Source organism: Hyperolius riggenbachi, chromosome 3, assembly GCF_040937935.1.
Source record: "Hyperolius riggenbachi isolate aHypRig1 chromosome 3, aHypRig1.pri, whole genome shotgun sequence".
Lineage (NCBI taxonomy): Eukaryota > Metazoa > Chordata > Amphibia > Anura > Hyperoliidae > Hyperolius > Hyperolius riggenbachi.
In genome coordinates this window covers 375,488,643-375,516,457 of record NC_090648.1, presented here as the reverse complement: position 1 = coordinate 375,516,457, position 27,815 = coordinate 375,488,643, and the positions used below count along the sequence as shown (strand labels likewise).

Below are 27,815 nucleotides of genomic sequence, written 5' to 3'. Positions count from 1 at the left end.
GTGTGTCGTTCAGCCATCCATGTGAAAGAGGCCTCCATGATTTCATAGCAGCTTCTGTGGTAGGGCTGCTTCTGATTCAAATCGGGCTGTTTGATCTGCAAGGGGTGGGCCATAGACTGATTTACCTGAGAATCCTGCAGCTGATACCTCTGGTAGTCTGTTGTGCAGGTAGTGGCTGTCCTGCTGAAACAGTACTTTAAGGGCCTTTTTCCACTTGGGCTGATTTGCTCCATTTTCCCACATGCAGATTCGGAAACGGAATGACAGCCTATTGAAATCAATTGGCTGCTTTCAATTCACGTGCGTGAAAAAAATAGTGTCTGCAGCATGTTTTTGGACATCACATTGGCACAGTAAGGGGGATTCAGAAGAATTTATGTGTACCTGGGGCTTCCTTCAGCCTCCTCCAGTCTCTGCGCACCCCTATCATGATCCTGCCTCCAGGAGAGATCAGCGCAGCCATTCTGTGTGGAACATATAAGCAAAATGAGCACACAGAAGAGATCATCAGACAGGCTAAGTTCACTGATCAGAATATCAAGTGATACAGACAGTAGGCAATAAGGGTAGTAAAGCAGGCAGGAGGTCAGTTGCCAAGGAATCAGATACAAGAGCAAGATACAGGGTACTGGAAACAGGGACTGATGTCCAGAATCACAAGCAACTAGCAAAATGATCTAGCAATGTTTTTATGCCAAAAGGCCTGGAACCCACTACAAATCGCAAATCACTATTGCAATCGCTAGCGTTTTTAATGAGCGTTTTGTAAGTAATTTCATGATCATGTTCTGGCGATTTTGGGAGCAATTTTAAAAAGTGTAAGCTTTTTGCCAGTGATTGTGTAGCGAGTCATTTTTTTTACAGTGTACAGTAATTTAAAAACGCTATCAAATTGCTCTCTGTAGGTTTTGACAAGCGATTGTGTTAGTGTTTATATACTTTACATTGCAGAAACGCTAACGCAAAACGCCAACGCTCAAAAATGCTGCATGTCCTTCGTCTGCGTTTTTGGTAATCGCAATCGCTCCAGTGGAATTTGGCCCATCCCTTAACATTAGCTGAGCGTTTAGGGAAATCACTAACATTTTGAAAATCTCCTTAAACGGTCTAGTGGGATCCAGCCCTTAAAGTGTACCTGAGATCAATTGTATGGAAGATTTTGTACTTGCCCGGGGCTTCCCCCAGCCCCATGAGCACCGCTGCGTCCCTCGCCGTCTCCTGGGTTGCTCCGTGCTCACACCCCCACCCGCACAGTCACAAATAGCCCAGCGCCCTGAGCTGCCATCTCACCTCCACCACCACCACTAAAATTCATAAATAATCATACTGCCAGGGAGGTTAAAGGGACTCAGAGCTGACATTAAAAAGATTTTATACATACCGGGGGCTTCCTCCAGCCCTATCCACCTGGATCGTTCCCACGCCGCCATCCTCCGCTGCCCACAGCTACGAGAACCGGATCCCGTCACTGATGTCATCGGAGCCAGCCTGTGCAGGAGAAGTGCTCCCTCTACGTATCTCTCCAGCAGCTGCTGGAGAGATATGCAAAAACCGTACTTCTCTTACGCTAAACAGGCTCCGACTGACGGAAGTGAGGGGACCCGGTTCTTGTATCTGCGGGCAACGGAGGATGGCGGCGTGGGAGCGATCCAGGTGGATGGGGCTGGAGGTATGTATAAAATCTTTCTAATTTTCAGCTCTGGTACACTTTAAATGCTGCATAACGGTCAGGTTACAGTTCAGAAAGTCTCCAGGACTCCATCGTAAGGTGATCCGAGGAACTGCAGAGTTTCCAGTACAAGGAGAGGCACATGCTGATCGACAGCATAAGTCCATACAAAGGCCACAGTGTTGCCGCCAGCAGGAATTCAAAGGCAAATATCGTGATAAATAACCTTTATAGAAAAACATTCTTTATTACAATTTATTACAGCTCACAGATATTAGCGCAAGGAGCCTATTTACTGTCCAGCTCACAGATATTAGTGCAAGGCGCCTATTAATTGTCCAGCTCACAGACATTTATGCAAGGCATCTTATGCTTCATACACACTTGAGATAAAAGTCTTTGGAAAATGAAAGATCACAGACCAATTTTACCCCCTTCCATGTAGTATGAGAGCCATACTCTACACAGTCTATTCTATGGAGCTGCACTCCCCGTCAGATAAAATCTTTGCAGGATGCTGCACACAACGATGCCCGTACACACTCAAAAGATCATTATCTGCAAAAGATCTGTTGCTGCAAAAAATCCATTCCTACAAAATGCATTCATAGTCTATGAGATCTGCAGATCATCATACACACCTTGTTTAACAGACTTCATCTGCATATCTGGCAATCATCTGCAGATCTGAAGATCCATCCTGGTGGATCTGATCTGCAGATGATTGTCTGTTAAACCAAGTGTGTATGAGGATCTGCAGATCTCATAGACTATGAATGCATTTTGCAGGAATGGATTTTTTGCAGGAACAGATCTTTTGCAGATAATGATCTTTTGAGTGTGTGCAGGCATCTTTGTGTGCAGCATCCTGCAAAGATTTTATCTGATGGGGAGTTCAGCTCCATAAAATAGACTGTGTAGAGTGTGGCTCTCATACTACATGGAAGGGGGTAAAATTGGTCTGTGATCTTTCATTTTCCAAAGACTTTTATCTCAAGTGTGTATGAAGCATTATTCACTGTCCAGTTCAAATATATTACTGTAATGCTGTCTCTGCAGGAGAAAATGTATCAATTCAGGCAGCTTCTCTCACTGAACGTCTATCGCAACTGTAAATATTTTTATGAATTAGCACACAGAAGTCAAAAATACAGAATGCTGATTTTCCCGCCCTGATTTTTTTTTACCGAACACACTTTTATGAATGATAGTCTATGTGTGAACCTCTCATTTAACAAAGCTGCTGATAGAGATAGGGTTCTTCCCCTTTACACGTGGTATCTTCCATCTAACAAGACTTGTAACAACCATTACTCCCCTGTATACCGTTGCAGACCTGTGAGCTGTTTCAGTTCAGAGATTTTCAGGAGCCAAGTCAGACTTATATAGCTATAACTTTGGAGGCTACCTGACTTCTGGCAATTGTAACCTGAGCCGGGTTGCTGCATCACACCTATGGAGTTGGAGTGTTTTCATAAATGGCCATAAATCATGTGACATTTTTCCATCATAAAAATAGTGCCTGGGGAAGCCAGCTATTCAGTAAAATGCACAGAAAGCTCAGGGTGAAACTGTCATTCTCGGGCTATGGCTACCAGGAACATCTGTCACGCCGACTCCCAAAGGACTTCAGTAAAAAAAAAAAAAAAAAAAAAAGAAACACTTTTTTTTTCTTGGGATAAATTTAGGGCTGTTCTCATGTTTGATCGGAATAAAAAGAGCAGCCTCCAGTCAGAATTCCTTTCCTTTAGGAAATTATAGGGTTTTCACACCCCCTGCGTTGCCTGGATACACAGAGGCCTCTGAGCAAGAATAGAATCCTGCAGAAACAAAAGTTCCACAATTATTTCATCTCTCCATCGTCGTGGTTACATAATGGTGTTGGTGGGGATTTTTTTTTCTGTCAATTATTTATTTGGATCTGAACAAAAGTCAGACAAATCATTGTAGGTACACTACTGTGCTTCTGCAGCATGTCGTAGCTTCTGAACAAGGATTTTTAGGGTAAGTAAACTGAAAATATGATAACTCAGCCCCAAAAGTCTTCCTTCCAGTTAATGTAATTATAATGCGTTAAAGACAAAAAGACCCCCTTCCCACCACCACCACACACACTCCTCATGCAGCCACCTGCTTCTCCTCTACTCCCCTCATCATAGGACAGTTCATACAGTCTGCTGCTGCTCCTCCCCTCTCCATAGGACAGTCCATGCAACCTCCTCCTTCTTTTCCTATTAGGCCCGGTTCACATCTGTGTTTTTTTACGTAACGTATACTGTACAAACGGAACGGATGTGAAAGGATCCAATGTTAACCCATTGGACTGTTCACATGCGTCTGTTGGTACAGATACGTTCTGTACGTTCTGTTCCCTGGACCTAAAAAATGCAGCAGGCCCTAATTTTCCGGACCGTTCTGCCCAGCGGAATGGAACTGGACAAAAAATGCTTTTGCATTGGGGCAATGGAGAACGGAATGTTTCTTCACACTAGTATAGAAACGTACCGTTCCACGAAGGATGGGGGGTATAGGGACGAGAACCTGAGTGGAGGGAGGGTGAGCGAGGGTAACCGGGCCTTAAATACATACCTAAAGGCCGGCGGTAGAAGCTTCCGTCTTCTTCTGCGTCATGTGACTACATGGCACGTCATGTGACTAGTCACGTGATGCGCTGTGTAATCACAGCACAAGAAGAGGAAGTCTCTGCCGCTGTCATTGGGTATGTATTTGCTGGCAAACGGAGTGAAAACCTATCCATTGGTGATCAGATCAGTTTTCACAATCCGTTTGCCAATGTGCACAGAGCCATCCAGATCTGGTGAAGCTGAGACCGGATCCATCACAGGATCTGCTTGGCTCATATTTTCTAATGTGAACCAGGCCTTATCCTCTCCACAGGAAATTACATACCCTCTCCTTCATGCCCTCTACTCTTTCCTGATAGGACAGTACATTCAGCCTATAGCTTCTACTCCCACCTCCTTACAACACTACATACAACCACCTGTCTTTCCTTCCTTCTCCATAGCACAGTACAGGCAGTCTCCAACCTCTTCTCCATTCCTATCTTCATAGCACATTACAGGCAGTCTCCAACCTCTCCTCCCTTGCCCTCTTCCTAGCACAGTACAGGCAGTCCCCAACCTCTTCTCTCTTCCTCTCTCCATAGCACAGTACAGGCAGTCTCCAACCTCTCCACCCAAGAAATATTAAAAGTCGTACATAGTGCTAAGTACTGTACAAGCTGGTTCACGTATAGCACCTCGTGCTGCACTCCTGCGGGTAGTGCCACCACCTCTTCTCCCTTCCTCTCTCCCTAACACAGTACAGGCAGTCTCCAACCTCTCCACCCTTGCCCTCTCCATAGCACATTACAGGCAGTCTCCAACCTCTTCTCCCTTCCCCACTCAGTAGCACAGTACAGACAGTCTCCAACCTCTCCTCCCTTTCCTTCTCCCAAGCACAGTACAGGCAGTCTCCAACCTCTTCTCCCTTCCTTTCTCCCTAACACAGTACAGGCAGTCTCCAACCTCTCCTCCCTTCCCCTCTCCATAGCACATTACAGGCAGTCTCCAACCCCTCCTCCCTTCCCCTCTCCATAGCACATTACAGACAGTCTCCAACCTCTCCTCCCTTCCCCTCTCCATAGCACATTACAGGCAGTCTCCAACCTCTCCTCCCTTCCTCTCTCTCTAGCACGGTATGGAAGAGGCAGTCTCCAACCTCTTCTCCCTTCCCCACTCAATAGCACAGTACAGGCAGTCTCCAACCTCTCCTCCCTTCCCCACTCAACAGCACTGTACAGGCAGTCTTCAACTTCTCCTCCCTTCCCCTCTCTAGTACATACAGCCTCTTGTCTCTCCTCAGCTCTCCACAGTACAGTACATACAGCTGCCAGGATGAAGATGTGTAAACTGTGTAAGGATTGGCAGATTGTTGACTGTAACGATCAGAACAATTATTCCAGTAAATGTGAATCTAGTTTCTGCACATGTTTAAACGGTCGTGTCTATGGCTACCTTTATGGAGAAGTGTAGTCAGGCATAATAACAGATCACAAATGTGTAATGAATGTTATCACCTATAGCACATACAACAACAGGTGGCAGGGAGGTGTCTGAAGGGAGCATGAGAGGTCAAAGCATGATTTGGAAGCAGATAAATCAGGGATATCCACTGCAAACTACAGAAACCGAAAGTGATTTCATATATTTATGCTCAGCCGGAATGGATATATTGATTATGGGTAGTACTGCCCCTTAAAGGTTCAGTACATGAAAAGGTTGTCTATTTACTACCCTTATAGTATTGTGTTTAATAGCAGCTAAAGAATCTTTTACGTTTACTTTGTGTCAGAAAACTTGGGCAGAAATGCCACTTTTCAATATCCGACATCTCCTCAACTGATATCAGAGCTGCTGAAGTGAACTGTTAATCCTCTCTTCACATGGTTTCTTAGGCCTGGAACCCACTAGCGCGCTTTTCTGAGCCTTTTCTGAGCGCTTGTGATTTGAAAAGCTCTTGTTAATATTTCTGTTAAAGTGGACCCAAACCAAACATTTTTTTTATTCAAAATATTTAGTTGCACCACTCTGACACATACAAAGATCAATAAACTCTCCTTTAAAGAGAACCCGAGGTGGGTTTGAAGAATATTATCTGCATACAGAGGCTGGATCTGCCTATACAGCCCAGCCTCTGTTGCTATCCCAAACCCCCCTAAGGTCCCCCTGCACTCTGCAATCCCTCATAAATCACAGCCATGCAGCTGACAAACAGCTTGTCAGAGCTGGCTGTGTTTATCTCTATAGTGTCAGTCTGCTGCTCTCCCCGCCTCCTGCAGAACTCCAGTCCCCGCTTGCATCCCTTCCCTCCCTGCTGATTGGAGGGAAGGGACGGGGGTAGGGACCGGAGCTGTGCAGGAGGCGGGGGAGCAGCTGAGACTGACACTACAGATGTAAACACAGCCTCACAGCATGGCTGTGATTTATGAGGGATTGCAGAGTGCAGGGGGACCTTAGTGGGGTTTGGGATAGCAACAGAGGCTGGGCTGTATAGGCAGATCCAGCCTCTGTATGCAGATAACATTCTTTAAACACACCTCGGGTTCTCTTTAATCCTATGAGCATTTCAGTGCATGCTTTTCACCCTTCTCTTTTCATAACTAGGGTTATACAGGTGGCAGCCATTACTTCTGAGCTTAGTAGGAGGTTTTAGATCATGGGTGTGTTTGTCATCAGCTACCCTCCCTCACAGGGGCGTCGTCTATGTGAAACCACACACTAGCTGAGATCACCTCCCCTGTGACATCATCAGTAGCAGCCTGTGTTTTGTTTTTGTTTTTGATCTCCTCCACCAGTCTGCTGGAAAAATCCTGGCAATATGAAAGAAAGGGAGGGGTTCCTCCAATAAATGTAAAATATTTTATATTTGTCATCATGCAGCTGAAAAAAGGCTGCTATTTATCATTATAATTTAGAAAATAGATTTTATTTCTGAAATCTTGTATTTTTAATTTGGGTCCACTTTAATGCTGTGTGTGGGATGTAAGGGATGTGATTTTTTTTTTTTTTAATCCCCATAGCATAACAGTAACAAGCTCTTTACAAACCACTGGTGCTTAGAAAGTGCTGCTAGTGGGTTCCAGGCCTTACTCCAGATAAGACTTATAACATCCATTACTATCCTGTGGAAACTGACATGTCAAGAACTAAGAAGTTTAGGCTCAGTTCACACTACAGCTCCAAATGGACACTTATTCATGTAGAAATTCAATGAAATGGTTGCGCATCTAACCAAGATGCACCTGACATACACTCACTGCATAGGACTAATAAGCCTCTTATAGGCACAATTGGGCTCATTGCAGTTGAACAGGTGCATTAAGAACTAATGCAACTCACAATACAAATAATGGAAACAAACGTATGCAATACACATTAATACAACTTATTTTTGGGAGAGACATCAGTTCCACGCTGCAAAGCATATTAGCAGGGACTTCACCCTAAACTACCATTTAAAATCACCCAAAGATTTGGGAACATGCTAGCAACATTGGCTTGGGAGCAGCAGGGCCATATAAAGGGGAGGAGGTGGGGCATGGGCAGTGCCCCAGGTACTCTTACCGCCTGAGGACACCGCCCACAACCATATGGACACTTTCTGGCCAATTTCCCACATCGCAGTATTATATGCTATTGATAGAATAGGGTGCATTCATACTTGTCAGTCTGGAATGGATCTGTTTCATCTATACCAGTAAACACAATGCAAACACCACAGAAGTGGTGGAAACGCATCTGCTTCAGACACAACCATTGGAGCAGACACTACACTGAGATGCAGCTCAATGTGAACTGCGCCTAGGGTTGATTCACACTATGAGTTTTGCATTGTATAATAATACGGTTAGTGAATTCAATTCACCGTCCATTATGGGCTGAGAGATCGCATGTGGTATTATTATGCAACCTGCATAGTGTTAATGCCCCCTTAGGGCTTGTGTAATCAGAGTGTAGTGTGAAAGGAGGGTGCGTTCTGTTTGTAAAGCCTTTGTCGATACGCAACAGAATAGAACAATCACACTTCCATGCAAGCACAGCACAAACCTGACTAAAATGCCCATGTGCACAAGCCCTAAAAGTCTTGTCAGTTGAATGACAGGGACCACTGTCTCTTCCAGCAGCCCTGATGACAGAAGAGGTATTTTTGAGGGGGTTTTCTTTTCTGCCACAAACTACATTAGAGATTTTGCCACCATTAAATAGAAAACTATAGGAAATACAGTATGTTACAATTTTCACTATAGTGTTCCTTTACTATTATAATTTCAGGTCTGTCATTTTCGTGTTAAAGTAAGGAGAGCTCTGACTACCTCCTCATTGGTTTGTATTGTTTTCTTCACAAAAAGAATGAAGGAACCTTCTATTGCCTTTTTGCCAAATCCACTTTGTGCATGAGGAGAGGAAAATGGTAGTTTTAGCTACAACTTTTATTGGATGTTTTTTTAAGGGGTTTTCCCTGAAATTCCTGCAGTTTTGTTTGCTTTTCTCCACCATACGCTCGCCCCGTGCGCTCAGGCAGGTGGGCTGATGAGTGATTCAGTCCTGATTACAGATTCAAGGTTGATTAATTGAAGATATTTCAGGAACATGACATGTTGGGAGTCTGGAGGCTGCGAGTTTGGAAATATTATATTAGTCGGTGTGCGGGACAGGTGTGAGATCGCTCACGTATCGCGTGTCCAGATGTTTTCTGTGATGCATAAAAAGGTGACCGGAGAATTTTCAGGAGGCTTTGTTGTCTGAGAGCGGACGAGGCAGCGTGGCCAGAACAGCATGCTGTAGTTACTGCCCGGTTAGAGGCATGCTGACTAACAGCAGGGGGTTAAATATAAAACGAGCTCTCCCTGCCCCCCAGATAATAAGGAATTTTAGCTTTGGATTGTTATGGAAATAGGTTTGAGGGCTCGTTCACACTAAGGGCGTTTTTGTGCCCTTTTTTCAATCGCAGGCAATTTTCAAAATTGCCCTAAAAACGCTTGTGCAATGATTTCCTACGAGAGAGAAAGTTCACAGTTGAGCGGTTCGTTTCCTATCCGCTCAGCAAAGTGGTGCCTGTACCATTTTTGAGGCGATTTTGCCTCAATGGAAGGTATAGGAAAAATGCAAACGCTCACAAAATCGCTTTGTGCAGCAGTTGTGTGAGCATTTTTAAGAATAAATACATTGTAAAAGAGTTCACTTCCTAACTTGCGTCAGGGAGTGAATTTCAAAACCGCTCTGGAAAAGCGCATAGAAAAGCGTTTTTACAAGAAACACAGTGTGCAGTGGAGTGCCGGGAGGGGGGGGGGGGGGGGGGGGGGGAGAAAAGCACACAAAAACGCAAAACGCTTTAGGTGTGAATAAGGCCTGAAGCCAATAAGAAAAATTCTCCTTATGCAAATTTCCTCTGATTAACGATGGCCACTATTGATCCAATCTTTTTCATCCAACTTACCACTTCTATATAATATAAGGGAAAAGCCTTAATTAACCAGTCAATATATTAACATAGATTTGTTAAAATTGGATGAAAAAGATTGGATTATTAGTGGTCACCTTAAATTGACACTGAAGCAAAAAAAAGTATAATATAATGAATTGTATGTGTAGTATGGATAATGATTAAAACTTTAGTAACATAGAAAAGAGTTTCATTGTTTTATTTTTAGTTATATAACTTTTTTTTATAATATTGCATTATTCTCTAATAATTAATTAGATATTTGTATGTAGAACAGAGGCGCCAGCAGGATAAAAGTCAGAATTTCGGCAATAGCAGGTGTAGCGACTGAGGCGCTACACCTGCTATTGCCGAAATTCTGTTTTGTCCCCACGTTTATTGCCTGATGAAGCGGACTGGGCCTGTGAAACGCATTGCACTGTTTTTGGGGTACCGTATAATAAATGTATTGATTTATATGAAGACAGGATCTCGTGTCTGCTTTTGGGAGGCAAGCCCACCACTTCCTCCAAGCAATTTTTAAACATTTTATTGACTTTTATCCTGCTGGTGCCTCTGTTCTGCATACAGATACGCTGTGTCCACTCCTGGTGGAGGGGAGTGCTACCCCCTTTCTTGTTTCTTTACTACAGAGAGCGACTTCTTAATCCTGAGTGAGGACAGGTCTAATCTCCTCACCTGCCTATTGAGTGATTGCCTGAATGGTAACCCATGTTTGTGAGTATAAATTCTCTCCCTAAACCACTTACCAATTGTCTTTAACATACTACACCATATTGGACTCTCGTTTTTTTCTATTTTATAATTAATTAGATATTAATTATAAATATTCTCTAATATTTGTGGTCTACAAACTACACTCTGCATTTTAAACTACGAAACAGAGCAGAGCTAATGACCCTTTGAACTTCCCTGCAGTAAAATGTTATCTGAAGTTGTCTTTCACTATTTCTTTGATGTATAAGTGCTTCAGAAAATAGCACTGCTCTCTAACTAAATTAGTCGGAGAGCTCTTTTGCATAGATAACAAGTAAAGTTTCTTAACTCTTCCTGTACTGGAAACAATATGAGACTCAAATCTGTGCTGCTAATGTTCTATTTCTTAGCTGTATTACACATGCAATTCATTATATCATAAGTTTATTTTCACTTAGATTCCCTTTAAGGGAGGGAATTTGAACCTATCAGCAGCTACAGGCGTTGATAGGCTCAACTTATATCCTGGGCCAGTAAAAATTCCTACATAAAGTTATATACAACAGATGGATATATCCATCTCACCCATCAGTGCCAGACGTCCAGGAAGAGCTACTCCATATGTTTTATCTAGATAAACTAGAGACTCTCATGCCTAAGGACAGGATGACGAATAAGCTTTTTAAAATATGGGAAAAATTCATTACCTATACGTTTTCTCCACAGGAAATTCATGATATTATAGAACCCTTTAAGTACACGGCATGTTATTCTATTAGGGAACTGGATGGCAGCTTGGGGAAACTGAAAATTTAGCATGGGAGGTTGGAAAATATATAAATATTATCAAAGGGGGCTTATTGCGAATTATGTAAATTTTCTCAGAAGGTATTTTGTACATTTCTTTTAGGATAAGAGCTGATGACGAGGGAGGGACTTTAGGGAGGGGGGTGGAGGTGGGGTTTAAAGGGTAGACAAGTGTCATGAGATATGGACCATGCTTTCAAATTGTTATAAGCTTAGTAACAGTACGAGCACGCTGTATGGTCTCAAAAATGCAATGACTGTAATCTCTAGTCTCCCTTGAGGAGGGTTGTAAACTTTATTCAAAAACCAATAAAATATATATAAAAAAAATTCCTACATTAGGAACATTGTTTCTCATTACTGTTTGGAACTTCTTTGGGGTGTTACTGTTGTCTCCCTTGTTTTTTGTCCCTGAAACCTCTATGGACTTAGTAAGATCTATGATGGTTCGGTGGACGGGATATGAGGGGCATGAATGAAACCCTGACAGTATGTCTGTCTTTCCCATTTTGCGAAACATTTCTTTAGGGCTCGTTCACACTGCAGGCATTTTCTGCTTTTTTTCACCCGCATGCGGCTTTTAAAAACGCCCCCCCCCCCCCCCCTCCGACCACGTGGACAATGAATGTCTATGAGAAGGTTCATATCAGCGCGAGTCGAGCACTGTCCGTTCAGTAAAGCGGTGCGTGGACCATTTTTGAGGCGATTCCGCCTCAATGGAATGTATAGGAGTGACGCAAAACACTCACAAAATCACCTTGTGTAGCGAATGCGTTCGCGTTTCTAAGAATAAATATATTGTATTTATTATTTTCCGGGTCAAAGAGTTCACTTCCTGACTTGCGTCAGGGAGTGAATTACAAAACCGCTTGGGAAAAAACGCTTAGAAAACCGCTAAGCACAAAAATGAATCCCCCCCCCCCCAAGCGCCAGGAATCGGAAAAAAAAGGCGCCTCAAAAACAGCCTAATGCGGACGGACACACGAGCCGAACACAATGTGAACAAAGACTCAATGTGCAAAGAAAAATGGTAGTTGTGCAATATATCTGTACATCACTGAATTATTAATTATCACACCAATAGAGACTAACAATAAGAAACCACAATATAAAGTTGGGAGCAAGATGAATTCCATCAAATATTTATAAAGAAGATCATCCTACATGGAACTTTTTAAAATGTTCAGGGCTGCTCCTCACCGCATCCAGCGGGCAGCAGGCGAGGTGAATGTATGCATGAGAGTCATAGTAATATGCATATGGGAACCAGCTCTTATGCTGGGAATAAACGGTATGTTTGTACCACTCAATTGAGCCATTTAGATGGCTCAATTGATAATTTCCGACATGTCCGATCGCTCACCCGCCCGATAGATTCCGCACTCGATACCGCATGGGGGACAATGGAAAAATATAAGGAAAACGAGCAGAAGATAAGAGAATCGCCCACGGGGTCAAGCAGGGAATCGATCGGGCGGCATAATCGAGTGTATTCCCAGCATTAGATAGGATGACTCAGGAAACTTCTCGATTTAAACAATCTTTCCAGATATAGGCTACCTTCATAGCAGTACATTGCAGCATAATGGCTGCTTCGTAACTCGGCCGGTGCAACATTACAGCATGTGGCATCATAACGCACTGCTTTTCATTATATGCATTACTGTATGCGACACTGTGCAGGCACAATGAGTGTCATGCGCAGGCACTTAGTTGTACTGTCTGGATACATGGCTACACTCTGGACAGAAGTAACGCATTTGACAATATTTTGTCAGCGCTGGAGCGGTGGGCTGTAGATGGATCTGGGAATTCTTTTGTAGAGAAGAATGATTCTATATTTTTGGGTGGTTTGTTATACAGTATTATGAATACATTTACTCTCTTCCACATAGTAGTTGTCACAATTCTGTCTACTGTGTCTGAACTGACCTCTAGCAGCTCTTTGCATAAAATTCTGCTTCCATTCCATTAGTGTTGCTGTAAACACGCAGTGTATCAGGGCAGCACAAGGATATGTTACTAAAAAGTATAATTCCATTTACAGTTTGCAGCCAGCTATGAATTTACAATACTTCCTTAATGAGTGATTTGCTACATAGAGCAGGAATCCTTGTTACTTAGTTTCATCAACTTGAAAAAAAGTAAATGCATAGATTGACAGCAGGTTCTGCCACGGCGATCTATTAGTAGCAAACAGCTAAATGGCAAGATGTGCACAGAAATAATACACAACAAAGGGCAGAGGATGGCCTACACCAAACTGCCAGTGGCAAGTAAAGAGGCATCCATTCTCAAAAAGCACATATCATTTCAATTTATTTTTGCATAAAGTTTTTTACGAAAAGCTTGGCAGTTTTTGCAGAAAAATAAACTAAATAAAAAATGCAACCTTTCAGGCCTTGTTCACATTGCGTTTGGCTCGTGTATCCGTCCGCGGTGGGCTTATTTTGAGGCGTTTTTACTTTCCCATTCCCAGCGCTTGTGTGGGCGATTCTTTTTTGTGGTTATCGGTTTCCGAAGCGTTTTTCCCAAGCGTTTTGATCCAGAAAAGAACTCTTTGATCCGGAAAAGAATAAATACAATGTATTTATTCTTAAAAACGCGAACGCAATCGCTCCACAAATCGGTTTTGTGAGTATTTTGCGTATTTCCTATAACTTCTGTTGAGGCGTAACCGCTTATTTAAACGGATCGGAAACTAGCTCAATGCTTGTTTCTGGTGTCATTCAGACAATACTGCGGCCAAATCAGCAGGGATGTCAGGTAACTGGTGTTGTTTAAAAGTAAATAAATATGGCAGCCTCTATATTTTTCTCACTTAAGTTGTCCTTTAATTGACATGGCTAATTATGTAGCATGTTAAAGGTGCTTACACCATAACATAACCATATGGATTGGGAATATGTGTGTTTGTATACAGTGTATGTGTGTGTGTACAGTGTGTGTGTAGACCAGACAAATAACATTTCTATTGCACTTTTCTCCTGGTGGACTCAAAGCACCAGAGCTGCAGTCACTAGGACCACTCTATAGGCAGTAGTAGTGTCTTGCCCAATATATCCTACTGAATAAGTGCTGGCTTACTGAACAGGAAGAGCAGAGATTTTCCAACCTTGTTATTCTGTGTCAGATGCAAAGCCCTTAACCAGTATACATTTCAACCACTGCTTTGTGTACAGTGTGTGAGTGTATAAAGGTATGTACAGTATGTGTGTTTTTACTGTTTATGTGCATTGTGTGTGTACAGTATGTATGTATAGTGTAAGTATATGTGTGTATGTTCAGTGTAAGTATATGTGTGTATGTTCAGTGTAAGTATATGTGTGTATGTTCAGTGTAAGTATGTGTGTGTGTGTGTATGTACAGTGTAAAGATGTGTGTGGTTTAACGTTCATGCCTGTATTTGTAAGAATCTAAACATCAATTCATACATTTTGATCCCTACAAATGCTTACTGTTTCTGCCAAGGACAGCTGTGTATGTCCTGTTAATTTCCATGCTTTGCCTTTATGCATTGGGTGTCCATTGCCTGTGCTATGTACTGATAACAAATATTAAAGAGGCAATATGGCGAAAAATTGTAAAATTTAGAATTTGTGCAAACATATACAAATAAGAAGTATTTTTTTTCCAGAGTAAAATGAGCCATACATTTGGACTAGTCCAAAACCTCTCACTTCTGTCAGATTTCTACTACCTACAGTAAGTGACAGCAACATAGGAGAAAAATCATTTATGGCTCATTTTACTCTGGAAGAAACATACTTCTTATTTGTCTGTTTGCACATATTTTAAATTTTTCACCATAGAGCCCCTTTAACAAACTGTTAGATTTTAGTTATCAGCAGGGAGAGAATCAGAAACACTGGGCCTAGTAATAACACTAGATAACACAATGTTGGCCTTCCTATATGACAGTGATATGAAGTTTGGAAGAAAACAATACAGTTTATTAAGGCCTGTTACACATCAGAAACGTGCAGGAGAACGGCTCCTGCACGCGTTGCGGCGTGTCGTCGGGAAACTCCGGTGCGACGCTGAGTAGCGGCGGTAGTAGTTAATTAACCCGAAGGGGAAACGGCGATTCCTGACGATAAAATGCGCCGGGATGCGTTGTATCGCAACGTATTGAAATGCAGCGTCGGGTGTGAAAGGTAAAAGAAAAGTCTATGGACTTTCCTTTTACCTTGGTTAACGCAAAGTATAGACCTTGCGTTAAAACGTATAAAAAGGGCTCTGGTGTGAAAGAGCCCTCAGAGGACAGTTACTCTTCTCCATCAGCAGTTTCAGGGCAGGCAGTCAGACTAGTACAAGTGCCTATTTGTGTCAGAGGCAGGAAGCTCTATATGGAAGTGGTGTTCCTTGGTATATAGAGCTCATGGGCTGCAAATTCCTCTGTAAGTTTTTTTCCAGGAGCTGGCGGGACAGATCTGCAGGCATTCTCTCCTTCTGAGGTGTCACTTCTGGTTTCTTGGAATTCCTGTAAGGAAGATTTACAGCTAACAGAGGCAGAGCTGTGCTGTCTGGCAGATGTGGTCTGTGCTATGGTGTCTCATCTGTACTCCAGGCAGGAGATTAACTCTCTCTCTTCCCTGCATAAGGAGGCTGTGATGTGCAGCGACTCCTGGGTGCAGCTCAGAGATAAGACAGCGCAGTCAGGTGTCATGTGTGCAACCAACTAACACTGCAACCAACTAATTTGATGTGACGTAGATGAGAAATACCCATCTTCCAGATCCAGCGGCTATGTTTAATGTATTTATTTATTTTAATATTTATATAGCTCCAACATATTACACATGCCTGTACAGAGTATTTTGCCTTGTCACTAGCTGTCCCTAGCTCACAATCCAGTCCCTACCTTAGTAATATATGTCTATGTACGTATCGTGTAGTGTATGTATCATAGTCTAGGGACAATTTTTAGGAGGAAGCCAATTAACTTATCTGTATGCCTTTGGGATGTGGGAGGAAACCCACGCAAACACGGGGAGAACATACAAACTCCTTGCAGATTTTGACCTGCCTGGGATTCGACCGGGGACCCAGCGCTGCAAGGCGAGAGCACTAACCACTACACCACCTTGCTGCCCTATGTACATCTAAGTCTTGGCCTGGGCCAGGTAGCCAGCATGGATATAAATGACACAGCATAAAGCCCCAGTTCAGGCAAAGGTGTTTATGTGCATACAAGAGAACACTGACTTTTTTTTTTCTCACTTGAAAATAAGCACATGATGTACCTGCAAATGAGTATTACCTACTTCCCTTGCCATCAGTTCCTCTCAGAAGCTCAGCATTTTCTTCTAATAATTCCTTCCAGTTCTGACAAGATCTTGTCACACTTGTGTCTGGAAGCTAGAAACCTTGGGGCCTTTTTCACTACATCAGTTGTCAGTTATAACTGAAAGGACAACTGATGTGCAAGGTAATGTCCATATTTCCCTATGCCTCAATCGATGTTAATGGAGTGATGACCCAGAAGCTTTTACGGGGTCATCGCCATTTTTAAAATGGAGAACGGAGAATGCCATCAGTCATAGTGAACAAACAGGATGCAGTAGAGGAGAAAGAGATTGATAAGCAGGTTATGCGGGAGGTAAGTATGACGTGTGTATGTTTATTTTGACTTTTATTTTTCAGTTCAGGCTTGCTTTATGCTTTGGTTGAACAAGAAGTTACTCCCGTACTGCATGACTTGTGCTTGTGAGCGTATAAGCAGATCGTTGCCCCTTTAAAACCAGATGTAGGTCCAGAGTCACAAGTGTAAAATAGGCATATAGTCCAGGCCAAGGCTGTAACGATAACCCATGGGGCTCCTTAGTGAAATTGGAATTGGGCCCTCTATCAACCAGATATCATATACTGCCCCTATGCTACACTGCATACTGACATTGGGGAAAGGAGGGGGGCTGAAAACCTGCCTAATGCTTTTATCTGGGTGAAGCACAGAGGCTACTGGATACAGCTATTGAGAAGGGAACAGAGGCACGGAAGCTATAAGCTATCTAATACTTCTGTATGGTGGTGGTGGTGGTGGTGGGGGGGGGGGGGGGGGAGGGGGACTTTAAAGCTAGCTGTATGTTAGTGGCTCCCCTTTCATGTGCAGCAGCGCGCCTCCCATTCCATTTGAGCATTAATTTCCCTTTTACCATATGTTGCTTCCAATCTTTAGCATCATCTCTCATGTGAAACAACCCCACTTTCATTTTCAGGTGCCCTCTTGGGCGGCAGCCACCCAAGGCTCGGGCCCTTGTGGATCTCCAGAAATCCAGCCCTGGAGCTGAGAAGGGCACAAAGGCTACCTAATACTGACATTGTCACCTGGAGGCCCTAAGAATACCTAATATAGGAGTGTTACTTAATACCCACTTAACGTGTGTACCCAATGTGAGAGTGATATGGTGGGTGCCATATTTATTTCCTTAGAAACAATTCCAGTTCCCTGGCAGTCCTGTCAATCTTCATGCATCAGTACTGTCTGAGTCACAACCCTGAAACAAACATGTGGCTAATCCAGTCAGAGCATCTGATCTGCATGCTTGTTCAAGGTCCATGGCTACCACATCTGGGCACCCCTCACCCACTTCTGTGCACCCCTCAGCCACATATGTGCCCCGTACCCACATCTGGGCACCCCTCACCCACTTCTGTGCACCCCTCAGCCACATATGTGCCCCGTACCCACATCTGGGCACCCCTCACCCACTTCTGTGCACCCCTCAGCCACATGTGCCCCCTACCCACATCTGGGCACCCCTCACCCACTTCTGTGCACCCCTCAGCCACATATGTGCCCCGTACCCACATCTGGGCACCCCTCACCCACTTCTGTGCACCCCTCAGCCACATATGTGCCCCGTACCCACATCTGGGCACCCCTCACCCACTTCTGTGCACCCCTCAGCCACATGTGCCCCCTACCCATATCTGGGCACCCCTCACCCACTTCTGTGCACCCCTCAGCCACATGTGCCCCCTACCCATATCTGGGCACTCCTCACCCACTTCTGTGCACCCCTTAGTGAAGGGTGCACAGAAGTGGGTGAGAGGTGCCCAGATGTGGGTAGGGGGCACATATGTAGCTGAGGCTCAGAGGTGCACAGAAGTGGGTGAGAGGTGCCCAGATGTGGGTAGGGGGCACATATGTAGCTGAGGCTCAGGGGTGCACAGAAGTGGGTGAGGGGTACCCAGATGTGGGTAGGGGGACATATGTAGCTGAGGCTGAGGGGTGCACAGAAGGGGTGCACAGAAGTGGGTGAGGGGGTGCCCAGATGTGGGTAGGGGCACATATGCAGCTCTACATATGGCACATATGTAGGGATAAGAGCATAGGCGCCAAAACCAGACCTTGCCCCAGGCGCAACTTGGTCTAGATCCGTCCCTGATGGCTAAAGGCCAGTACACTCCTTGCGATCTTTCCGACGATTTTCCCGATGACCAGCAATTTCTTTTGAGCAACGAGGAGTCGTTTTTGGTGATCTCTCGGCGTGGGTACAGACGCACAATCACACAAATGTCATTTAGCATCGCCCGGCGATAATGACCATCACAGCAGATTGGATCTTTAAGATCCCCGATGATTCCCACGCAAAGTACCGCGATTGTTTAAAGTCTCATTCACGGCTGTCGTGTGACGTCTTGCACATCCGCCGGCCCAAAGATGGATCAAGGAGCGATTGTCATCAGGGAGTAGTCACTGGACCCATCTTCCTGCGTCGCAAGGTGACTATGTAGCTTAAAAGTATTAGAGGCACCGGATCAGAGGGGCAGCCAGGAAACTTGCATTGTTTAAAAGAAAATAAATATCGCAGCCTCCGTATCACTCTCACCTCAGGTTCACTTTAAATCGTGGCAGAACCACCAGGATTGTTTAAACTGCGAGGAACTTCATACCCCCTATACTGGAAAAATAAATAAATAAATAAAATATATATATATATATATATATATATATATATATATATATATATATATATATATATATATGTAAGTGGGTGTTTATGTTCATCTTAGCCCTTTAAAAATTAATAAAAAAAAATGTTATATTAAATGTACCTGGTCTCAGGAAATACATTGCAAACAAACCATGAAATCTTTTTCTAAGTTCTCTTTAGAAAAGCTGCTTCCATTTATACCATTGTTTGCACAGCAGCTGTTCTGTTAATGGAAAATGCCTCTCTCACACTGTTGAGTCTCTGTGTGAGACTTTGTGGAGTGGACAGCACTGCCCGAGTGTCTGACCCATTTCTGACAATCTAGTGTAAACACAGTTTTGGCAGAGAAGCAGAACCTTAACAGTGCAAGATGAAGAATGCATGTGGGAGGTTTACAAGGAGTCCGGAGTTCCTCTATAAGCTTTCAGGTAATGTTTTGTGGAAGATGTGATGGGTGAAATGGACAGGATTTATTCTGCTGCTGATCTGTTCCCTGTAAAGCATCTCGTGTGTCAGGAGACTGGACTTGTGCTTTGAACTACATTTCATTCTGATTGTTGTTCCACCCTATTTGGAGGTGTTGGGGATAATCCTGTGGGTGCTGGGGAGTCTCAGATGAAGCAGGTCCATTCTGCCACTCCATCTGCTGCATGGCTGCATTGCAGTGATGCTGGGAGTCATAGCTGCAGCTGTTACTAAGCAACCAACGCAGGCTTCCAGATTTAATGCAGTGCAGCGTGTGAAATTCATCTGTTGGCATGGCAACCAGACACCTCTTCCCTAAATGAGCTGCTGCAGCTGCAGACCCCACGGAGTCCGTGCCGCATTCCCAGCAGCCTTCCCCTTTAAGAACTCAAGCTGTGAAAAATTGGAGCATCAGACTCTGAGCTCGTCGATAGTAAAATCCCAGCGCTATGGTAACCTGGAATCACTGCCTCCGCTGGATCCGCAGTGCTTATGTAATTTCCATGCCAGGCCTGCATTCCCTGCCTAAACGCAAATCACAAACCAAAATGCCGGCAGTGTGAATCTTCTGACATTGGGCGAATCCTTTTCTTCCCATCCTGCAAAATAAAAATCTGTCATTTGTTTTACCTCCTCTTCCTTCGTTTCAGAATTCATTCCTTTTCCCCCTTCATTTGAATATTCAGATATTTTCCTCCCATCAGTTTCATGTGGCTGAGCTATTGCCGGTGAGCCGCGAAGCCGGCAATGAGATGATTAGGATGAGGCGGCTGATGTGGAGAGGACAGAGTGCGGTTATTAAAGTGCTTTGACCTTGCAAAGGTCATGCAAGCTCTTCTGTGCTGTCCTGTCCTGCAGATATCACCAAGAAAGACAGCCTGGACGTGACTGTCAGGGAGCGATGGTCTGACCGAATAACCTGCTTATGAAGGTTGATGATCCCAGGGTTCGCTTGGAATCGCCAGCGACATTTATGATGTGGGGAAGGTTGCTGAGGGTAAATGCAGACAAAAGGATTAGGTGAATTGAAAACCTATGACTGATCATTGAGCGAGAACATTTCAAAGCGGGTGAAGAAGGGAGATATGACTGACCGAGGTCATAATTGCGAGACTATGACAATTTATAAATAGAGTGCAATTTTGGCTTTTTAAGACAAAGCATTTTCAAATGTTACCTCCACTTGAGCCAGAAGTAACCTCAGCAGTTCATCAGTATGGGACAGTGAAGGGAATATGCAAGTCATTCCTTTATGTCTTTGTAATCCAGGCATACTTTCAGAACTGTTGTTTCATAGTTTACCTATTGTTAAAAAGCCATAGAATCCAACCTGCAGTCAGCTGTTTCAGGCCTTGATCAGTGCAAGGTAGGGATTGGATATGCTTCTATGGAAGCTCTTGTAAGAAGTGCTACAGAGATCACATTTGAGTTATGGAAAAGTAGAGCTGCAAAGTTGTTTTTTTTATTGTGGTGGCTTTAACCACTTGAGGACCTAGGGCTTTACCCCCCTTAAGGACCGGCCACTTTTTTTCCATTCAGACCACTGCAGCTTTCACGGTTTATTGCTCGCTCATACAACCTACCACCTAAATGAATTTTGGCTCCTTTTCTTGTCACTAATAAAGCTTTCTTTTGGTGCTATTTAATTGCTCCTGCGATTTTTACTTTTTATTATATTCAGCAAAAAAGACATGAATTTTGGCAAAAAAATGATTTTTTTAACTTTCTGTGCTGACAGTTTTCAAATAAAGTAAAATTTCTGTATACATGCAGCGCGAAAAATGTGGACAAACATGTTTTTGATTAAAAAAAACCCATTCAGCGTATATTTATTGGTTTGGGTAAAAGTTATAGCGTTTACAAACTATGGTGCAAAAAGTGAATTTTCCCATTTTCAAGCATCTCTGACTTTTCTGACCCCCTGTCATGTTTCATGAGGGGCTAGAATTCCAGGATAGTATAAATACCCCCCAAATTACCCCATTTTGGAAAGAAGACATCCCAAAGTATTCACTGAGAGGCATAGTGAGTTCATAGAAGATATTAATTTTTGTCACAAGTAAGCGGAAAATGACACTTTGTGACACGAAAAAAAAAAAAAAAAAAAGTTTCCATTTCTTCTAACTTGCACCAAAAAAAAATGAAATCTGCCACGGACTCACCATGCCCCTCTCTGAATACCTTGAAGGGTCTACTTTCCAAAATGGGGTCATTTGTGGGGTGTGTTTACTGTCCTGACATTTTGGGGGGTGCTAAATTGTAAGCACCCCTGTAAAGCCTAAAGGTGCTCATTGGACTTTGGACCCCTTAGCGCAGTTAGGCTGCAAAAAAGTGCCACATATGTGGTATTGCCGTACTCAGGAGAAGTAGTATAATGTGTTTTGGGGTGTATTTTTACACATACCCATGCTGGGTGGGAGAAATATCTCTGTAAATGACAATTTGTTAATTTTTTTTACACACAATTGTCCATTTACAGAGTTATTTCTCCCACCCAGCATGGGTATGTGTAAAAATACACCCCAAAACACATTGTACTACTTCTCCCGAGTACGGCGATACCACATGTGTGGCACCTTTTTGCACCCTAACTGCGCTAAGGGGTCCAGAGTCCAATGAGTACCTTTAGGCTTTACAGGGGTGCTCAAAATTTAGCACCCCGCCCACTTGCCAGGACAGTTAACAAACCCCACAAATGACTCCATTTTGGAAAGAATACACAACAAGGTATTCCATGAGGGGAATGGTGAGGTCATTGAAAATTTTATTTTTTGTCACAAGTTAACGGAAAATGACACTTTGTTAAAAAAAAATAAAAAAAAAAATTCTGCTAACTTGTGACAAAAACTAAAATCTTTTATGAACTCACCGTGCACCTCACATAATACTTTAGGGTGTCCTCTTTCCAAAATGGGGTCATTTGTGGAGTCTGTCCTGGCATTTTAGGGTCTCTGCAATCATTACATGTATGGCCAGTATTAGGAGTTTCTGCTATACTCCTTATATTGGGTATACAAGTAATGCACTCTGGGCTGAAAGGAAAAATGAACGGCAAACATACCTTGCTCCACATCAATGGCAGATCTTCCTCCACATCAATGGCAGTGATAACCTCAGGAGAGAGACACCCCGTGCCACCCTGCACTCAGGGTGAGCCACCAACTTATGTGACTGGGCCTCAGAACTTTAGTATACAGCATTATGCCTGTAGGATACAGCAATATGCCTGCCAATAGAGATGACTCTGTGTGGCATTAAAGCATCATCATAGGCCCAAATCACATATAAACCGGGGGTGTCCACACTCAAGGGAAATTCAAACATGCCGTCTTATATCGCCAACCCAGGACAGATCAGCAATATCAAGCATGGAAACCGATCCTTCTTCCCATTTTTATGCTTACCCGTTTGGTCTTCAAGCTTACCTCTCCTCTCCCTGCGACAATGTGCGAAAGACCACTGAGTGTGTGCCTACTCCTGTGTCTGGAGTTCCCTAGGTTCTAATAGTGTACCTGCTCGTGGTACCTCTCAAAACACGGCCCTACGCATAGACCAGGCTGGTCAGGACAGCGGGGACAATAATAAACGGTGTCACTCCTTGTTCCAGCCCTGCTGCAGACACGGCAACGTTTTCTTCGGATGCGTTGACCTGGGGCACATGGAAGCTGATAGGCGTAATGCCTTCCATGCAGTCGGCTAGTTGCATCTGGGGGGGGGGGCCTGGCACCTCCTGGATACAGGATGTCCATAATGATCTCTTCCTGAAATTGGAGGAAAGATCCAGTTCTCCCAGCCTTACTGTAGAGAACAAAGCTGTTGTAAACTGCCAATTGAATCAGATAAAAAGACACTTTCTTATACCAGCGTCTTGTTTTCCGGGTAACTAAATAGGGCGCTAACCTCTGGTCATTGAAGTCCACCCCTCCCATGTTGACATTATATTCGTGGACGACAAGGGGCTTTTCAATGACCGCAGTTGCCCGTTGAATTTGGACTGTCGTGTCTGTGTGAATGGTGGACAGAAAGTAAACGTCCCTCTTGTCCCTCCATTTCACCGCGAGCAGGTCTTCAGTACGCAAGGCGACCCTCTGCCCCCGTAAAAGTCTGGTGGTAACGAGCCGTTGGGGGAAGCCCTGGCGACTAGGCCGCGCAGTGCCACAGCATCGGATTCCTTCTAACTTTAAGTGCTGAAAGAGGGCCACACTTGTGTAATAATTGTCCACAAAAAGATGGTACCCCTTCTGGAACAAGGGTGACACCAAGTCCCACACAACCTTTCCACTGCTCCCCAGGTAGTCAGGGCATCCGACCGGCTCCAATTTTGAGTCTTTTCCCTCATAGACCCTAAAACGACATGTATAGCCTGTGGCCCTTTCACAGAGCTTATACAGTTTCACCCCATACCGGGCGCGCTTGCTTGGGATGTACTGTTTGATGCCAAGGCGCCCGGTAAAGCGTAAGAGGGACTCGTCTACGCAGATGTTCTGTTCAGGGATATAAGCATCTGCAAATGTTGATGACAGGTCGAATGATGATGAGGGGCCGAATTTTGTGGAGCCGGTCATAAGCAGGGTGGCCCTTTTCATGACAGGTTTTGTCGTCGTTGAAGTGCAGGAAGCGCAGGATGGACTCAAATCGTGTCCTGGACATGGCAGCAGGGTACAAGGGAACATGATTTACTGGGTTCGTAGACCAATACGACCGCAGTACATTCTGTTTCATTAGTCCCAAGTGAAGGATAAGGGCCAAAAAGATTTTAATGTCGGAAACTTGGACTGGTTTCCACCCGAAAGGCTGGGCATACATGCTCTCCGGGTGCTCGGTGATGAATTGTGTGGCTTTACGGTTGGTCTCAACCACAATTAAGTCCAAGAGAACCTGGGTGATGAACAGCTGCAAAAAGTCTAGGGCCGTTCCTAGATGAGCTGTCGCCACCTGGACTCCAGACTGGGCGGTGAAAGGGGGCACTACGGGTGCGGCGGAATCAGGGGATTGCCAATCTGGTTGTGCCAGCACCTCTGGGAGTCTATGGGTACTACGGGCCCGTCTTCTTGTTGGTGGCTGCGACGGGGGTACTACTGCACTTGCCACCGTACCAGTTTCAACTTCCATGCTGACGCTCACCACTTCGTCAGGGTCTACGGAAGCACTGGCACTAAGTCCAGGAGATGCTGCGCTGCTGGTGCCTGCCTCACCAAGAAAACTATCAACAGCGCTAGCACCACCCTGCTGCCCTTGAGGCGGATCCTGCGCCACCTGCGGTCTAACGACTTGGGGTCTGGTACGCCTGGCTCTAGCCGGGACCATAGCCTCGTCATCAGTATCGGTCAGGGAACCACTGCTTTCTACAGGTTCAAAATCGGACCCGGAAGATTCGACGGATGATTCTTCCCAAAAGAACTCATCCGACTGGTCCATGTACCTGTATACCTCGTCATCGGAAAGCCCCCTTCTTGCCATTTTGGATTGCTAAATTTATGGGGTTTTCCTCCGAGACTACCCAGAAAAAAAGAGCACCTACCTAGCAAAAAGGGAGTATTTGAGAGGTATTGGGGTTGGTGGGAAGTGGGGTCTCAGAGGCAATCAAACAATCACGGGACAATCAAATCCAATTACAGCACAATCGACTCCAATCACAGCACAAGCAGATCTGATGCACTCGGAAGGTGATGGGGGGAGGGTGGGATTGGGTGTGGCGGGAAGTGGGGTCTCAGGCAATCAAACAATCACGGGGCAATCGAAGTCGATCACGGGACAATCAAATACAATTACAGCACAATCGACTCCAATCACAGCCCAATCAAATCTGATGCACTCGGAAGGTGATGGGGGAGGGTGGGATTGGGTGTGGCGGGAAGTGGGGTCTCAGGCAATCAAACAATCACGGGGCAATCGAAGCCGATCACGGGACAATCAAATACAATTACAGCACAAGCGACTCCAATCACAGCCCAATCAAATCTGATGCACTCGGAAGGTGATGGGGGAGGGTGGGATTGGGTGTGGCGGGAAGTGGGGTCTCAGGCAATCAAACAATCACGGGGCAATCGAAGTCGATCACGGGACAATCAAATACAATTACAGCACAATCGACTCCAATCACAGCACAAGCAAATCTGATGCACTCGGAAGGTGGTGGTTGGAGGTGGTGGTGGGGGGGGGGGGGGGGGGGGGGGTTGGGTGTGGTGGGGGGGAGGGTGGGGTTGGGTGTGGCGGGAAGTGGGGTCTCAGGCAATCAAACAATCACGGGGCAATCGAAGCCGATCACGGGACAATCAAATACAATTACACCACAATTGAATACAAGCGCAGCACAATCGAATACAAGCGCAGCACAGTCAAATACAATGCACTTGGACGGTGATTAGGGGGGGGGTCTGAGGGCGATTTGAGGGGATGGGGGGTTGATCAGGAGCCTGCACGGGGCAGACTGAGTCCTGATCTGATGAGAGGCAGACACAGGGGGTTACTGATCAAAGATCAGTTAGTGATTGCTGGGGAGGACAGATGTAAACAAACAGCAGGGGATGTAATCAGAAGGGGGGTACGAGGGCAATCGAGGGCCTGGGCAGGTGATCGGTTACCCCCGCGGGGCAGTTAGGGTCTGCTCTGATGGGTGGGGGTGCTGAGGGCTGATGGACAGGTGATAGACAGGTGATCAGAGGGGGATCAGAGGGTAATGTAGCTGTATACAAATGTATACAGTATACAGGGGGGTAGTCTGGGATGGGGTGTGGGGGTGATCTAAAGGTAGGGAGGGGGGATCAGGGGTGACTAGGAGGCAGTTAGGGACCTAAACTAAGGGGCAGCGTCGCTAGTTAGTGGCAGGTGGGGGGGGGGTGGGGGTTTTGCAGGGGTGCAAGGGTGCTGGGCAGGGGTCTGCTGGGGTGATCAGGGGGGGTATGAGGCCTGGGGTGGGTGATCAGGGAGGCTGTGGGCAAAATCAAGCTGCGTGCAGTGAGACTTACAAGTGCTTCCTCCTCGCTGGTGGTCTCTGGAACAATGAGACCACGAGGCGAGGAGGAAGCACGTATAAGGCACTTTGTTTACCTAACAAAGTGCCTTATACTCAGGGATTGGCTGATCCTGCGGATTCCTCCGCTCGCCGGCTCTGCTAAGTGGCCGGCGAGCGGAGACAAAATGCCCGTGCTTCGATCCCGGGCGGAGGATCGCGTCACGGATGACGCGATCGCTCCGCCCATGCCCTTAAATGGACTGCCGCCTCTGTGGGTGAGGCCGTCCTGCAGGGCTCCACTTCCCCGCCGCCCCTGTGTAGTGGGCGGTCGGGAAGTGGTTAAAAGCATCCCTCACCCCTAATCCACATATGTATGAAGCAATACCTAAAATGTATAAACAGGACAGTGAATGGAATATGGAGACCTTTGATGCTTTTGCAAGCTAGGTGTGCGTTCAGCGCCACTGATTTATAGCTCACCTATTATCCATTACATTAGAAACCCGTATAGTCCATCTTGTAGACACATGTTTCAGGCTTTTAGCAATCAAAACCCCCTACAGTTTCTGACCACTTGTTACACTATTCAAAACTAAAATAATAAAAATACAAATCTTTCATGGAAACCTAAACAAAAAATTGCCTAGCACTCCTCAGAACTATTAGGCCCCTTTTACATTATACTGATGCATCTTAACTTTCCATAGCAGCGCATTGTGAAAACGTTTCAGTTAAAATGAATAAAAAGCGTACAATGTGAGCTGAACCATTGGGTAACATGGACATTACCTTGCACATCAGTTGTCTATTCGGTTATAACTGACTGCAACTGATTTAGTGTAAAAGACCCCTTAGAGTGCAGTATGGCACTTCCTCATTCAGTTATCTACAGGACAAGTGTTGTGTCTGCCATGTTATTGGTGGCCCTGTAGGTGACACCATACTGTCAATGCAGCAGGCAGTGAAGGGGTCTTCAGATGTCTCCTGGAAGGGGGAGGAGGGGTTAAAATATGTAATGTATTTTATTGATTGGAGAAAATGTAGAATGGATTTAGCATGCTTATAAACAATTTTGCTCTAAAGCAGCATACAAATGCCAGGTATTCATTGCTCAAGTGACGGTAGTGACAATTGCAGGGCTGTGGAGTCGGAGTCGTGGAGTCGGAGTCGTGGAGTCGGGCAATTTTGGGTGCCTGGAGTCGGAGTCGGAGTCGGGAAAAAATGCACCGACTCCGACTCCGACTCCTAATGAATTTGTAACTGTAATTAAAATAGA

The 27,815-nt window shown here is 44.9% G+C and overlaps 1 protein-coding gene across 18 annotated transcripts in view; it reads left to right on the top strand.

The window, feature by feature from the left end:
• CACNA1C (calcium voltage-gated channel subunit alpha1 C) overlaps positions 1 to 27,815 on the top strand; it is a 710,887-nt gene that overhangs the window by 151,649 nt on the left and 531,423 nt on the right. Inside the window, exon 1 of one of the 18 annotated variants that reach the window (XM_068277195.1) lies at positions 19,464 to 19,547. The exons of the other annotated variants lie outside the window; for them this stretch is intronic. Coding sequence (XP_068133296.1) covers positions 19,490 to 19,547 — 58 coding nt within the window. The 5' untranslated portion in view covers positions 19,464 to 19,489. Of the gene's footprint in view, positions 1 to 19,463; positions 19,548 to 27,815 lie in introns of those variants that run through there. 18 annotated transcript variants of the gene reach the window in all.